Source organism: Fukomys damarensis, unplaced genomic scaffold (assembly GCF_012274545.1).
Source record: "Fukomys damarensis isolate Sample0158 unplaced genomic scaffold, DMR_v1.0_HiC HiC_scaffold_25, whole genome shotgun sequence".
In the NCBI taxonomy this organism is placed as follows: Eukaryota; Metazoa; Chordata; class Mammalia; order Rodentia; family Bathyergidae; genus Fukomys; species Fukomys damarensis.
Genome location: NW_022900937.1, coordinates 20,865,743 through 20,882,939, shown reverse-complemented (window position 1 = coordinate 20,882,939; position 17,197 = coordinate 20,865,743). Strand labels below are relative to the sequence as shown.

The 17,197-nt window shown below is 35.8% G+C and overlaps 1 protein-coding gene across 2 annotated transcripts in view; it reads left to right on the top strand.

Moving 5' to 3' along the window:
• Uaca (uveal autoantigen with coiled-coil domains and ankyrin repeats) overlaps positions 1-17,197 on the top strand; it is a 43,687-nt gene that overhangs the window by 6,607 nt on the left and 19,883 nt on the right. For both annotated transcript variants that reach the window (XM_010627519.3, XM_010627499.3), the window contains exons 3-10: positions 1,296-1,384; positions 5,022-5,086; positions 5,955-6,012; positions 9,625-9,695; positions 9,794-9,900; positions 12,504-12,685; positions 13,763-13,800; positions 16,846-16,914. In XM_010627519.3, the coding sequence (XP_010625821.1) occupies positions 1,296-1,384; positions 5,022-5,086; positions 5,955-6,012; positions 9,625-9,695; positions 9,794-9,900; positions 12,504-12,685; positions 13,763-13,800; positions 16,846-16,914 (679 nt within the window). The remainder of the gene's footprint in view (positions 1-1,295; positions 1,385-5,021; positions 5,087-5,954; positions 6,013-9,624; positions 9,696-9,793; positions 9,901-12,503; positions 12,686-13,762; positions 13,801-16,845; positions 16,915-17,197) is intronic.

Here is a 17,197-nt window from a genome sequence, read left to right as displayed (position 1 = left end):
TATGTTGTTGTTTTGTTTTGAGACAGGGTCTCACTATGTAGTTTAGGCTGGCTTTGAACTCACTGTGTAGCCCAGCCTGGCCTCTAACTTGAAGCAATCCTCTTGCCTCAATCTCCTGAGTGCTGCGATTACAGGCGTGTGCTACCATGCCCGGTTAGTTATTCATATATTTAAAGGACCACATTTGTGTGCAAGTTGGTTCTGAGGACAGAATAAGAAACAGAACAGACAAAAACCTTTGCCCTTATTGAATTTACAATTGAGTGAGAAGAAACTGACAGACAACACAGAAAAGGAACTTTAAATTTATATAATAAAATGTTAAGTTCTGTGTAGAATAATAAAGTCAGGCAGGGATGGGGGATGAGTGTTCTAAGGTTTCAGGGGCTGCGGGGGCATCGTAGTTTTCAGTGGAAGGCCACGGAAACCCCTGGTGTGAGTGTGATGCAGAATGTATCTGTGTCCAGGCACCTGGCTGAGCACATCCATGTCATTTATCTCTGACATTTGCGGGGTGGTGATTATACTTATTTAGCGCCATGGTTCTGCTTTAACCTGAGTTCAATGTCCTTTGCCAACAGCTCTTAGTGTGTTTATTAGTTTGAATGTGGTCAGTTCTTACTGAACACAGTTTCTATAAATGTTTGTGGATTTTAATAAAATATAAGGTGAGAAAGAAATAATGGATGGAGTAAGCCAGTCATTCAAGTCTATAAACAAGAGGACAGATTAGGTGGAGTCATTGGTCACTTTAGTGACTGGTCACTAGAAAGACCCATCAGCTCTTTGGTAGCTTTTTAGGGTAGTTTTACTTGTTCTGAATGCTGTTCCATGTTAGGTTTAATTTGACATCTAAAGACAAGGGATGATCTGTCTTTGGCCTCAGCATTACACTATAACTTAATCGGTTTTGTCAGTTTCAAAATATTTGACAGTAAACAAAATAATCTAATAGAATATTTTCAGTATGCTTTTATTAAACTCCAAGAATCAGTCTTTGCTATTGAAATAATAGAGTTAATGATATAATTTAAATTTTTTCTCTTATCAAGGCTATTGACTATTAGAGTATTTCACTGGATCTTAGGAGGTATTCTTAAAATGCATGTTCCTTTTATGTAAATTGGATTTTGGAGGATTTCAAATTTCAAATTTTTGGATTAGAGTGTCCCAACCTGTATAGGTGTTGTAACATAGCCTTTAAAGTGTGTGTGTGTGAAAAGAATGACATTACTGTAACACTTAAATGCCTTTAGTAGCTTCTATGACATAACACATATTTTCTTTTTGTTTAGCTTTCATGTTGTGGCCTCAAAGGGGAATCTTGAGTGTTTGAATGCCATCCTCATACATGGAATTGATATTACAACCAGCGACTCTGTAGGTATGTTTACCTAAGTAGTCAGTGATAAGGCATAAAGAGGTTACAGACATTGTCCACTGCTAATATTATTTTCTTTCTTTGTGGTGTTGAGGATTGAATCAGGGCCTTTCCCTTGCTAGGCAGGCACTGTACTGTTGAACCACATTCCCACCCATCTGATATTCCTAATCAGATTTAAATGTGATTTTAAAAGATAAGTCTTTATATTTCTGGTTTTAACTAGTTTAGAAGAGGTTTACTTCTGAGGTATCATTGAGAAGAGAGGGTTAGGAGAAAGGATCACTGGACCAATAAGCAGTTGGAGACCTACCAGCTAGTCTCAGTTGTGTTGTAGGATCCTAAACTGTCAAATTTTGAAGAATCTTTAGTGTCCACTTAGTTTCTATTCATTTATTACTCTATGCGAATCCTCTCCATCATGAGGCCATTTGGCCATTTGGGTTGGGCATTTTTTTGTGGTGAAGAATTAACTGCCTGAAGACAATGTCCCCTCCACAAGGATAGTAACAAAGATAGCTGGCATTTATAGAATATGTGTATGACTGCTCCTCTCAGTGCTTCACTTTGCACGCTTTACCTATCTTAACCCATTTCACCCTCACATTAACCCAGGGGATATGAGGCACTGAGTTGTGAAGTACCTTGCCTGAGGCCTTTCATAGATGAGTCCCAGTCAGAGTCTGTGTTCTTTTTGGCGGGGGGGGAGTACTGGGAATCGAACTCGGTTCTTGCACTTGCGATGCAGGCGGCGGAACCACTGAGCTAAGTCCCTAGCGATAGAGTCTGTGTTCTTAACCATTGTGCTTCATAAGAAGATCCCATTCTCTGTTTGCCTAGCTATATTTATTTTAAAAATTATATTTATAAAAAATATTTAGAGACAGTTGAAATCTTTTTTACATAGCTATTATTTTTCTTCAGTGAGAACCATAGTTTTCTACTTATCAGGGTAACTATTCTCAGTTCTCTAGAATTCTTAACACTTAGTTCTTTGTAGTTCTACTTTGTTATTCAGTCAAACATAGGAGTTCGCATAGGACAGAGAATTTCCTTAACAACTTTAATAGCTTATCCTATGACTGCATATATGAGCCAATAAACATTACTGTTAATCAGCTTGGAAATGGAAGAGAAATGAAATAGGAAATGAATTGGAAGTAGAATTAGAATTGGAAGAGAGACAGAGGGAAACAGAGATCACAATTGAGTCAGTGAGGAAATCTTTACCTAAAGTTACATCAAATTCTAAATTAAAGACCAAACTTCATTGTTTAGAGTAAAGAAAAAAATGTGTTTATTGCTTAAATATTCTCCTTAAATATCAATGGAAAGCATATGTTGTTTTAGAAAGTTTAGATTACTGTACCTCTTTGGAATTCCTAAGACTACTTACTTATTTATTGTGCTGATTCCATTTGGAAGGTTATCTTGTTTTTGTCTGTGTTCTCTCTGTTCTGGACATTTTGGCCTCATGACTAATTTAGCGACTTTTCCCTCCTTCCTTTGAAGATCAAATTTAAATGCTTTCCCAAGCTCAGCAGACGTTGTTTCATATACTGCATCCCAACATATTCTGCTTTGCTCTTCCTTTCTTTGGTTTATGCTGCTATTTAGCTATATTTTTATTTAATTTGTTTATTGTATTGTCACTAGACTTGTCTTTTCTTGAAAACAGGGATCTTTCTTAGTTGCTGTAGTGCCTGTTATAATCTGGGTATGGATATTTGGTAGAAAATATTTAGATAAATTACCCTAACTTCTATTGTAAATGGAAGTATATTTAAAACAAGAAGTTACTGCTGGATCTGGTAACTCTCTTCCCCAACACTCTGCCACCTTTGGGATTTTCCTTAAAATCCCATGTTTGAGATCTGATGTTTCCTTGATTTTTGTTTTTAACTGCTATATCTGAAATGTTTGGATTTAGTATTCCCTTAGCCCTCATCTGCTGTTTTTATGTGATTAAGTTTCTGTAGCATTTCGTTGAATAGCAGAGACTGTTAGTTGAGCACTGTGCCTAACCCTGCTATCCACATTTCACTCTATCTTCTGGTTCAGTCACTTTTCACAGCATAAAATGTTTCTAAGAGACTTGTCCAGGAACTGTGGCAAATTAAAATTTGAAATCATCACATGTGACTGACGTGGAATGAGACAATGTTTGGATGTAGTTGAGTATGTTCTATTTGGGTCTGATTAAAGACCTGGTCCTGTAGTTCAGAAATCTGCTTAATGAGCTACCCAGAAGCCATTAGACCTAAGAAAAGTTTATCTAAATTCATATATAATTGGAAGGCAACTTATTTATCCATACCAGATGATCAGAATATAAATTCCTTATTTTGTAGCAGAAAGGTATACTTCTGAAGTCAAATTATACTTTGAGAAATTGAAAGGTTAGAAGGAAATGAAGGGTATTAACATTAGAAGCTAGACTAGCCTAGTAGACCCTGGTATCTTTCACCATTTAAGAGAAATGAAAGAGGTGATCAAATAGTGCAGTGAATATTTAATTTATTACAGTAAAAGAACATTGCTACGAATCCCCCTCAAATCCTTCCCTCTTTCTATAAACGTGCTTATCCAATTGTTCTTGCCACTTTGGGAAGCAGTTCTGCAGTCTTTTGTGAGTGTCTTGTGCTGTCATGGCTATCTTGATGTCCCAAATTAATCCAAAGTATTTACCTATCCTGTTCATTTTGACTTTGAGGAAGAGCCAGAGTCACATAGTGCCACATCTGATGAAAAAGGTGGATGAGGATGCACCGTCATGTTTTTATGAGCCTGCCTTTCCATTGGATGGCACTTGGCAGCAGACTTCACTGTATTTTTTTTTAAATCTTACTTCATAAGGACACTCGTGAAAGAAGACTTCCAGAGCTACTTCAGAAAGTGGCAAGAATGGTGGGATAAGTGTGTTCGAAGCAAGGAGGAGTATTTTGAGGGGAATTAATGGCAGTGGGTCTTTTACTGTAATAATTTTTAAAAACATTCCCTCTGTAATGTGTGAAGAAGAGTATGTGGAGGTAGGCTGTTCCCTTCAAGTTTCCTTTTTGAGAATTCAAGAGTCAGCTTTTTCCTCTTTTCCCCAACTCTTTGTCATTTCCTTTAAGATTGCACTTTTTAATGCACATTATATTTGTACAAGTTGTCTAGTTTTTAGAGACATGGACTCATAATGAACTTTGAATTTTAGTTGATGTATACAATTGGAGAAAACTTTTGCATGATTTATACTTATTTCTCCATTTCCAGTGCCCATATTGCATGTTTGGAAATGTTATGTGAAATCTCTTCTCTCAACATTCCCTTTCTTATCTTTTCCCCTCTTTTTTCTGTACCAGTATCTAGCTACCAACTTAATCTCAGGCACTGTACAGGTGCTAGAGGTACAGTAGTGAATAAGATAGAGTTCCTGCTTTTTGTGGATCTGTATAATTATTTTTTTCCCACTTTCATTGCTTTGGTGTGTACATTATCTTTAAAAAATATCAAACTAGTGAAACATCTCAGAAACTGAAAGCCTGCTTACAAATTAAGTATCTTGTTAAATAATTTTAGAACAAAGAGTAATATTTTTATGAAAATTCATGTATGAAGAAAATAATTCTTAACATATACTTTATTTCTTTTATAGGGAGAAATGCACTTCACCTGGCTGCTAAATATGGACATGCATTGTGCCTACAAAAACTTCTACAGGTGGTAGAAATGGTTAAAACATTAGTTTTAGGGGGCTGGAGATGTAGCTCAGTGGCACCATGCCTGCCTGGCAAACACAAAAACCTCAGTTATATATCCTTTGTACTGGGGAAAAAAATGAGAAAAAACTTATAGTTGTATTGTTTTTGCAGCAAATAATAAATATGTTTTCAATGTCTTCTGAAATTTGAGATCAAATAAAATGATAGACTAACTTTGACTGTTAGCTTACATAGTAGTTTTTCCATCATTTGTGAAGGAATGTAGACAATAAAGAACAAAAACTCTAGGGAAGTAAGTTGCATAACTCCATGATTTAAAAATAAATAACAAAGACTTGACCTTCCTGTTGACATTAGCTGGAAGTTAGAATTTTCTGCTGTCTGCAGTATGGCATAAGATAGAGTAATACAGCATATGACTTAGATGTTTCAATACATGGATGAGTTAGACTATGTAGTTTTAGCATAGTTAAACTTTTAATCAGGGAACCACAAAATTCTGTGAACCAAATGGCTGATTTAAGGTTTCAGTCAAAGGGTCAAGTTGCACAGCAGCAGTGATTTGTTCTTCTAATTCAGTGGTTCACTTTAACTCTTGCTGAAGGAAAAAGAAACAATAACATATTTTCAATATCCTATGCAATTGTAGTGGACCATATGTTTCCTGTTTGGTGAAATACTTTTAAATTTACACTAATGTTATTATATTTGTTTCATGTCAAAATATTTAGTAGATTTTCTGAAAATCTTTAGTTTCTTTGATAAGTGGAATAATTTAAGATTAAATAACAGCTGTTTCTTTGAGTCTGGATATTGAATTTTAAAATGAGACTCTCCTAGATCACCAAGTTTCTGTGTTTTGACAGTATAATTGTCCCACTGAACACGTGGACCTGCATGGAAGGACTGCGCTTCATGATGCAGGTGAGTGAAGGTTTCAGTTGGACGCAAACATTTGTTAAAATATGTAGCCATTAAAATTCATCTCAAAGTTTTAATATATATATATATTATATAATTCATAGTGAAATAGTGTTAAACACTTTGTGTACTCTTGTTTGAAATTTATTTGAGCATGCAGCTTAAAAAAATTCACTCAGTCAATATTAACAGGCCAGTTTGCTAGGATACTAAGGGCATAGGATGGATCTGCCTGATGTCCTGGAGCTCCAAGGGGGGAAGGGAAGGAAAGAAGTAAGGAAGGAAGGGAAGGGAGAGAAAAAGGCAGAGGCGGAAGGAGGAGAAGGAGGAGGGGGAGGGAAGGAGAGAGGGAGAAAAGGGGGAAAGGGAGAGGGAGGGAGAGGGACAGAATGATAAGGAGAGAGGTCAGGTAGGGCAGACAGTGTGTGTGTGTGTGTGTGTGTGTGTGTGTGTGTTTGAGAACTGATGGGAGAAATAGGAAGGAGGAAAAGCCTTTTCTCCTTCTAAAACTGTCTGTATAATTAGCATATCTGAACCTAATGTTTCTCATTTGCAAAATGAAGATAATCATACTATTGCAATAAGTAGTTTTAACTAAATCATAAATAGTGCTTGACATATATAAGTTCTTAGTGGTGGTAGTGGTTTTGATTTAAAAGTGTCAGTGCTGAATTTCACATCTTTGTAACGTGCTATATTTTTTTAAAAGATTTTTATTAGTCATTTCACTAATTTTATTAATTATGCTTGTGTATCTATCTAACTATTCTGCATTATTCTTGGCTGCTTACTTTCTTCTTTTTGGTACCGGGGATTGAACTCATGACCTTGCACTTATGAGGCAAGACCCTGACCCTGTCTGCATTATTCTTTATAAAGAAAGTTCACTGAAAAAAGCTTAAGTATTTTTGGAATGTAAGATAGCTTGACTCCTCTAAATCTGAAATTCTTACAGTTTAGTAGAAGGCCAAGGAAAGAAGATATCCTATTCTCTCTTTTCATGTACAATATATAGAATATTTGCACAGATTAAAGTTATCTGCATTGAAGATATACTATCGTTAAAATTTCCTTCAGTTTTTTGTTTGTTTTTTGCAATACTGAGAATTAAATTGAGGGCCCTCTGCAAACTAGTCAAGCACTCTATTATTGAGCTACACCGCCAGCACTTTTTATTTTGAGACACAGTCCAAGTTGCCTAGGCTAACTTGAACCTGTGATCTTCCAGTCTCAGCCTCCCAAGTAGCTAGGATTACAGGCATATTCCACCATGCCTGATTTTCCTTTATATTGTTATACTTTAATTTTTGTTCAGTTTATTCTTTTTGCATTTTAGATTCTGTCAAGGTATTTTAATTTCTCACTCAATGTATTTTCTTCCCTTTTTATATGCAATGGTATTATTATAAAGCATTTTTACATACATTATCATGAGTTGTATGACTTTCTGTCTTATTATCCATGTATTTAAAACTGCCACAACTTGATTGAGTGAAACCTTAATATCTGCTCAGTGTGTGTATTAGTAGGATGAAGACTTTTTGTTGTAATTCTAAAAGAACTCCAGTGTCAGCTTCTGCAGTCCAACCCTTGGGCCTTCCAAATATTTTTGTAGCCCCTACTTCCTGAACAAGGAACCCTGTATCCCCTTCCCAGAGGAGAAAATACATAAACCAATTCAGTTTCTGCATCTAGCTTAAAGTCTAGGATCCCTCTATGATGTGCAGTGCTCTCTTTTGGGCTCAGAGATAACTTCATGGTCCAGTAACCTGTAAATTCAAAAAGAAGACATTTGTTTCTCTCAGTATACAGTGAAGAAGCACTGACAGGATAAGTGAAATAAAGGCTTCCTTTCAGAAAGAAGAGAACAGTCACTAAGTAGTAACAGTTATCAAGTTGTGCTGAGCAAAACATGCACATGAGCTTCGAGTAGAGTTCTTAGTTAGATCTTCTGGATACTGCCTTCTGTTTCCCTTTACAGGGAAAATCCCTATCTTTTGTCCTCTGTGGGTCTTGGCTGTCCCTTCTGAGAATGCCTCATTTTGCATTATTCTCCAGGCTTATGGATAAATTAGATGTTGTAGAGAGATCTGCTTTGTGGAGGCAGTCTAAGGCTGGAATAATTGTGAGTTTAGCCAACTGGGCTTTTGGAGTTTTGAATAGGATGATTCCTTTAGAACCTTGGTTGGTTTCTGGTATGTATGTCTATAGTTTATGTCTAAAGTTATTTTATGAACCCATGAACACATGGCTTCTTTACTTTTTGTCATCATTTCTAGATTCAACATTTTCTGCCTCATTTCAGTGGCTACTTACTTCAAAGCCATCAGAAATAATAGTCTTGTTTAGATTAGCTGGTGCCTCTGCTCCACAGGGTCATTCAGGGACCCGGATTGCTTCCATTTTTGCAGTTCTGGTATCTTCTAGAATTGTCCTCAACTTTAACTAGTCCCTCTGAGCTCCTCTTCACAGGAAGGAGAAGATTGTGGAGGAAATCATAGCCAGTCTTTTAAAGCCTAGACCTGGAAGTAGCACACCTCACCATTGTCAGGTTTCATTGGCAAGCTGTAAGTCGCATAGTCACTTTACTGGGTGTTGGGAGAGGATGGAAACTGTAGTCTTCTGGTCATAGTGTGCCTGGCAGTTTTTTTATTAGGGAAGAAAGAGTGATCTGACATCATTGCGCAGCTTGCCCTCTGTGCCATAGCACCTTTAATACCCACTCTCATATTAAGTGTATAAAAACTCTGCAGTTTATTGTGCTTTTAATTTGTGGTTCTCATCTAGAGTTGGACCAATAGTTGTAAATTTTACAGTTTCTGAATTAATATACTCAGTTAACCTTTGCATTAAGAAAGATTATGCCTTTACACAAAAGATTTTCTGGATCAGAGACATAAAAAATGAAAATTTACTTCATTTTCTTAATGAGTATTTGATTTAATTCTTTTGTTTCACCAAAGAAAAAATAATTCTGACTCTATACTTTTTATGCTAATAATACATACATAATCCATATGGCTTTGAAAAAAAATCAATGGGGATATAAATCCTATTTCATGAATTTTGCAGAAATATTTCCTAATATGAATATGAAATCTAGTATTGGTTAAAAAGAAGCATTTTGTGATTTTTTTTACAATTAATTTTTAACAAAATGATCTACTTTCAAGGGTAGATATTGCAATTTCAAAGGAAATGTGAATTGTGTGGTTTATCCTTCATTAACTGTGGCTTTTCTATAAAAAGAAATCAGTAAAAAACTGAGCCAACTTTAAGAATCAAGGCAGTTTTAGCCATGTTTAAAAATAGACTCTAAATAGAAAATGTAACTTTGATTTTTATGATCCATGTTCACACTTAAATTAGTAGTATATTCTTATCTTATATGAGGGTGACACTATCCCTTGATCCTAATAAATTACTTAGAAAATGATTTTGTCTAATCCACTTTAAAATGGAATGTTGAGGCTTGTAGTGCTAAACCGAGATCGAAGGATGAGAAGCTTGTAGTGGAGAAATTGAAGAACTTCTGTTGCCTTATATGGACCTAGACAGACCTCATGTGTCTTCCTGCAGATGTTCACCACTTATCATTTCCCTTTGTTTCTAAAGCAATGGCAGACTGTCCTTCTAGCATCCAGCTGCTCTGTGACCACGGGGCCTCTGTGAATGCCAAGGACATAGTAAGTCAGTTTATATTTATTCTTAGTTCCACTCTTGTATTTTAACTGCTACATTTCAGGAGACTTGTTCTCTTAATGGTGGTTTATCTTTTGTTTAGGATGGGCGAACACCACTTGTTCTGGCTACTCAGATGTGTAGGCCAACAATATGTCAACTGCTGATAGATAGAGGGGCGGATATCAACTCCAGAGACAGACAAAACAGGTAATTATTTTATCATGGCTGTTAGGTCGCAGCTGGGTGCAGAGCGATCATGTTGCTGTGACCTGTCCTTTCCATCCCCCTCATCTCTCCCTTTTCTTGGCCTCTTCTTCCTTGGAATTAGCATGTACTTTCCTCCAGAGTCTCAAGAAGGAAGATGGAAAGTAGGGAGAGAGGATAGCATGAAAGCTGAGTGAAGAGCAGTGGTTAGGGCCTATATTTGGGTCAGATAACTGAAGGAAAGAGGAACTATATCCTATTTATTTTAAGCTTTTAGAAATCTTTAATAAAAATGGGCATAAGTAAATATAGGAGAAGAATAAGAAAGTTGCAACTACAGTCTATTTCTTCACTTGTGAATCTTTTTAAATTTTTATTTTTATTACTACATATTTCATTACATGACGATTACTTTCATTGTGAAGAGTTGGTACATGTATATAAAACAGCTTAATTCTTTTTGCTTCCTCCTCCTTTCATCTCTTGGCCCCCTTCTCATTTACAAAAGATCTATCTCCCTGCTTCCTATTATCTGTCTGTTATTTTGCTCTCTATTTACTTATACTCTGGGTTACTCACATAGAAAAACCATGCAATATTTAAGTTTCTATGATTTATTTCACTTAACATTATGGTTAACAAGGTGCACCTATTTTTCTATAAATGACTCAAATGAAATTGAGACTAAAAAAATGATAAACAGTGAATTGAAGAGCTGGTTCTTGAAAGTACAGAATTGATAAAAACCCTTAACCAAATTTACCAAAAGAGGACCACATCAGTAGAAAAGGCAAAATCATACAGACATCGTAGAAATACAGAAGATCTTTACTGACTATAATGAAAAATTGTACTCTAACTAACTGAAGAAATGGACAGATTCCTAGACACATCTGAATTAACAAAACTGAACTAAGAAGACATGAATCTTTTGAGAGTCAAGTGGCTCTTGGATGTCCTGACCTTGAGATGTGTCAGTTTAATTTGCCTTGAGGTGTTTATTTTTCTTAGCCTGCGAGGTACAGTGCTGTCTCCTTCTCTGAGAGTGAGTCTATTTCTGTACCTCAAGATTCTTGTATTTTATTTGTCCTCCTATATTTGAATATCTTGGAGTTGGTATGTTTTAATGGTTTCTGCCCATAATGCTCATTTTTCCTTCTCTACATCTACTGTATCCTGGTGCTTGCTGGGTCATAACTCTGATGTTTATAATCACAAAATTTCTTATGATAAATATCTGAAATACTTCCCTCCCAAATAACAACTGTAACTAAAATTTATGAGATTTTCATAATTACTAATACAATATTTATTCTTTTACTTAATTTTATTCTTTTTAACATATACCCTATTGTTTATAGTTTATCAGAAGTAGACAAATATAATAAAATTCTTGATGTCAGATTTTATAGCTCTAATTGTTTTTAATGTTCAAATATCTGAAAGGAGGAAGTTCTTAAGCAACTAAATCATTAATGTGATTGAAAAAGTGACTTTTTCATATTACTCTGTTTTTGCAGATACAATAAGCTGATTCCAAGCATGACTAAGAAAATTTGACTTTAAAATTAAGTTTTTGGATCAGAGAGGAATGATCTAGTTGATCCACATATAGTGCCTTATATTTTTAGATCTTATATTTTGCAAAGCATTTTTTCCTACATTGGAAATTTGTACACACATACAACATTGAATTAGAGCAATATATATTGAAGAAACTAGATTAGCAAATGGTTTTTAACATATAGTTTCCAACACTCGGTGTGCAAGTGTTTCCTGTTTTACATTTAGCATTTTAAAAATCAAATAATGAAAACTTTAATGCCTGTTGTATAGAATTTTATACCAGCAACTGTGAGGATAGGGTGGCTATATAAGAAAGAACACATGCAAGAAGAATAAAGGCAAGAGTATGTTGTCTTATGAAAAGCAGTAAAAACAGAAGTTGACAAAATAAATTCTAGCTTCCTCCTAAGTTTTTATGACAGTATAATTGTTACATGATTACTGTTTACTGATATACTGTGAAACGTTTAAGCCTAATGATTCTATGAGCAGAGTGTAGCCATGGTCCACATGAGCCTGGAGGTAGTTGAGAAAACTCTATTTGAGGAGACAAGTTGTAAATGAAATATAAAGACATGAAAGTTTTGCGTGTAGGAGAAACAAAGCTCTTTTAAACAGGACGTTGGGAACAGAAACTGATTCTTTTCTGGGAGGAGAGGAATTTGTAGGGGAAGTTTGTATGATGTGATTCAGCCTATGAAAGGACTTTCAATAGCTCGGGTTTGAGGAGATAGGCTAATAACATTAGTTACGGGAAATTTTTGTAGTATTATAAATATTGAAGAATGGGAGTAAACTAGGTTATTTTGTTGATAGGAGCGATTAAAATATATATCAAGATATAAGACTTTTGCTTTGCAAGCTAAAGACAAATGTTCTTATAATGTGATGAAGTTAAAATACAAGCTAAAAGTTTAAAGTAAAATCTGTGTCTGTAATGAATATAACTTGTTAAAGTAATGTCTGTTTTTTGTTTTAAGGCCTTTGTGGAGTTCCTTGGGTTTTCCTCAAAGTCTTTTATTCTTCCACTATCCTTCTAGAACTGCTCTCATGCTGGGTTGTGAGTATGGATGCAGAGATGCAGTGGAAATCTTAATTAAAAATGGTGCAGATGTAAGCCTGCTGGATGCGCTTGGCCATGATAGTTCTTACTATGCGAGAATTGGTGACAATCTGGACATTCTAGCTTTACTCAAGACTGCAATGGAAAATACCAGTAAAGGTACTATTTGTTCTCTGTGACTAGAAACGTCCATGTTAATAAAGAGAAGCTTTTAAAGACTTAGATAATAGGAGCAATAAACATTGTTGGTTCTTCTCCCTGTCTACCAAGGACTTGATTGAAGTCCTAGTCACATCATAGTCACTTGTTTCAAGGCAGTTTGTGTCACATATATTGTCTACTTTGTCAGGTAGACCCTAATACTTTGAGGGCCGATTTAAGAACCTAGAAGGAAGAGTCAACTCAGGTGTTTTAATGGTATTTGTAATTGATGCATAAAAATTGTAGTTGTTAATAGTTTTTGATAAATGAGGAGTGAGGCTCTTAACTTTTCTCCTTACACAGTTTTAAAGAAAGGATCATTGTTTACATGTGCATATACTGATATATTGAATGCCTCTGCCAAGTATTTTTCTATGTTTACAAAAGAGAAATTGGAAAATACAGAGAACCACAATGAATAAACCTCCTTACTCATCCTGCCACCAACAGACCTCTATTAACATTTGAAAGCATATCTTTCCTGTCATTTTCTTACCCATAAGATCAAAGTCACCAGCACTACTTAGCTGTAACTTACTTTTGTATATATTTTGAAGGCTCTCCCCCATACATATTTTATAGTATAATTTTTGTGAATGTATCAGGTTTCATTTATTTAAATGTCATTTAATAAAGCTATTTCTTATGGGGAGTGTTTATTTAGTTTTTCACTAGTATGTCCTTACAGGTAAATATTTTAGCATATTTTTATTATGCCATTAGGATCAGTTCCTATCTATAATCACTGGATTTCAAGGAATGCACATTTCTGTAAGCTTTCAGGTATATATTGATAAATCATCTTTCATACTACTTAAATATTATATAATTTTTAAAAATTTTGCTAATTAGGCGAAAACACTAGTTCAATATTGGTTTAAGCATAAGTTTTACAAAGAAAACCAAGAAGCCGTAAGTTTAGAGGAACTTTAAAGTTTATTCATTTAATTGTAAATTACAGGTGCATAGTTAGGGAATGCACGTCTACCTGTGTTACCCTGCTATTCCACTATTTTTCTCTCTTTAAATCTTTAGGGAGAGAACTTTGGAAGAAAGGACCATCTTTGCAACAGGTAGATCTTAATTTTAATCTTAAAATTTTATCTATTATGCAGTTTAAGTGCTTCATAAAACTGGTTAATGACAATGTGAGTTGTTTTGTGTTTCGTGCATGCTTTCCCCTCAGTCAAAAGTATATATAGAACCTGAGTGTTAAGGTCACAAGGGTCCATTAAGATCCTGTCACTCAGCCTGGGAAAATGGATCTTAGTTACAGAGAATGTATCCAATGGGAAGGAGCTTCCTTGAACATCCAGTCTTTTCACAGTGTACCTTGTTGAGATTCTTAAAGGTTAAATTTTAGCATGGCAGTCATAGACAGTTTTTCCCTAATCTCCCATACAGAGTCAGATACACTGTTATGGGAAAATTCATTCAATGGACTAAAATGAAGAAAATGAAGTTCAAGGTTGATTATATATTGTGATTCAAATATCATTGCTAGTATTTTTATTTCTTCTTAGTGTCTTTTTTCTTGTGTATTTAATTGAGGATTTTAAAAATAACATAATACGTGAAACAATTCATACTTTGTACTAATTTTATTAACATCACAATTTAACCCTGGTTTTGTGTCCCAGATTGAGTAAATGTCTTATGTTTTCCTCTCATCTCTTCAAGCTAAAGTGGGGTTGGTTTGTGGCACTCTGGATCCAAAGCTAGTGTAGGCAGCTTTCCTCTTCTGCTGGCTGTTCCCTTCCAGGCTTTCAGCTTTTCTGTAGGGAGAGGAACCCGGCCCTTCCAAACCCTGGAGACAAATGAATCAGGTACCTTCTGAGCACGTCTCATCATCATTCTGCATCACTTCTCCACCTCTCTCCTCTCTGAAAGCTGTTTTACAGCTTGTTTTCCTTTTCTGTCCATCAGAATTACGTAGTACATTCACACATGGGTCATGTCTGTTGGCATTTCTTTCTCATCTGGACCAGTTGTTTTCAACCTCCTTCTCCCTATTCCTCAAACATCTTACATGGAGTAGAATAAAATAAAATGTACACAGTTATGGACGTATGTACACATAGAATCAGAGGAAAATGAGTTCTGAAATATGCAGATATTGAGACTAAAGAATTGTTGAATATCATTATGGAAATGGTACTCTGCTCAGGGCTCTAGGAACTAGCTAAGTGAATATAAAGAGTTAATAGTCTACTGGGAACAGCAAGACTAATGGCTCCTAATTACTGTGCTTCTTTTATTTATTAAATACACTTGTAGAATACCTGCTGGAAATAGGATTTATTCTCATACTAAGGGCCATGTAATCCCTTTTATGAAGACTGCAATATGGTTGTAAAAGCAGCACTTAGTTGTTTGCTCAACAGATAACCACTGAACACCTACAATGTGCCAATTCTGTCCTAAGTGATGGGATATTGTAGTATACACAGTCCCTGCCCTCAAGGGGCTTCCTTGCCTATAATCAAAGCTGGGATGGAGCTCAGTGGTAAATCATTTACCTGGCCTGCACAGGCTAGTACCACAAAAACAACCCAACCACTGAGCAATGCACAAATGAATATTTAACATCATAGTAGATGTTACCAAGAAAAACAAGATTAAGGGAGGAAGGGCAAGAAAGTGAGGGACTGTGGAAGAAGCCTCATGGATGGAGAAAAGAACATGACTCCCCAGCCCCTGATTAGGGACCATAGTTAGCTGTCTCTGGGGCCATATACATTTGGTGGAGGGAGTAGGAGAAGAGACTGATAAAGCAACCAGTTTAAGGACCTGTATAGTGAAGACAGTAGCTGAAGGCAGGATGGAGACCCCAGTCAGCACTGTGGGCAGTCACCATCTCAGAGAGCCTGGGGTGTACAGGACGTTTTTCATTGTGCTAGGAAGACTTTGTGGGGCTGGGGTGAGGGTGTTGCTCAGTGGTAGAGTGCTTGCCTAGCATGCACCAGGCCCTTGGTTCAATCCTCAGCACCTCAGAAAGATAAAAGAAGGCTTTGTCAGGAAGGTGGATCTTCATGGCTGGGGTTGACAATGTGTGTCTCAGCAAGGTGGGGTGGCAAGTGGAGGCAGTGGGGGAGGATTCCATGTAATGACTGGAAATAAAAGTTTGATGAAGTTAGCTGGAAGCAGACCATAGATTCCACTTGAAGAACAGTCCCTTGGTAGTAGGAAGGAGCTAGAACATAGTTTGCACCAGATTGTGGCTATAGATATTTTTAATCTGGAGCCTATCCCTCCAATTCTAGATCCAGAAACATTAGAATGATACTTTTAAAACTTTATTAAACAAAGTCAACAAGTAATAGGAAATATGAAAAAAATTTCGTAGAGAATTAAAGCAGTACCTCAAAAATTTTAATGAGAGAGCTTTCAAAATGAATTATTGTGCTGCAGGTCTAAAGACTGATCTGAATAAGAAAAAAAAGGACATTGTTTTCTTGTCTAGTCACTGTGTTGTGTTTTTGCTAAAGCAATCCTATAAACTGGAATAAAGTTTCAAGGCAGCAAGCAGGTTACAAAAACAGAACATATCCCCCAACGAGGTATTTAGAGACCTGTTGCATAGAGAGGATTGCCTGTTTCTTCCTTAGCACAACTCTTTCGTTTTAGCAGTGCTCAGAGAAGTAAATAATCTCCATATTGTTTTTCAGACTTAATGTGACTGACTTCCTCTTCCCCATACCCATTTTTTTTTTTTTTTTTTTTTTTTTAACTAGATTTCAGTCTTCTCTTTCCAAGCAGATCCTGCCAAGGAGGCTCTTTCGTCCCATACATTTTTTTTTTTTTTTTTTTTTTTGGTAGGTGATGTTTTGTACTACAGCTTTCATTTTGTGTCCGGTACACATTTTTCTTATCAAAATTTTGTAGCTTGAATTAAGATAAATCCTTAAGTTTTAAACATTTGATTAGTATTTTGAAAGGAATTATATTTGATTTATTTAAGCCTGTCTCGTTAAAGATGCTTTCCATTTGGGAGATTTAAATGGAAATACTGCCACCTTGTGTTACATAGAGCAGAATTTAATGTTGGATGAACTGCAAAGCACTGGTTGGATGTCTCATTCTCGTTTAACCTGCCTTTTCTTATTGTTTTCCCAAAGCGGAATTTGGCACATGTACAAGATGAAGTAAACATGAAATCCAGTCAGAGGGAGCATCAAAACATTCAGGTAAAGAGAAAAAACAATTGGCATCTACCTTTAAAAGGAATTCCAGAGGTATTTGTAGTGGGATGGAGCGGAGAGGGAGCAAGAGAACAGGTAAAGTGAGTAGGGAGTCTGGTTGTGGCTGTGACTATTTGCTGGCACCTCCTCTCCTGTAAGAATTGACTTCTGATGAATGTTAGTCAGTATTGTATAGTTAAATTATATAACATTAGAGGTGTGGTATAGAATGTATTGCTTTAAAATATATCAGGAAAAAAGACACATAATTTAACAATTTTATATATAA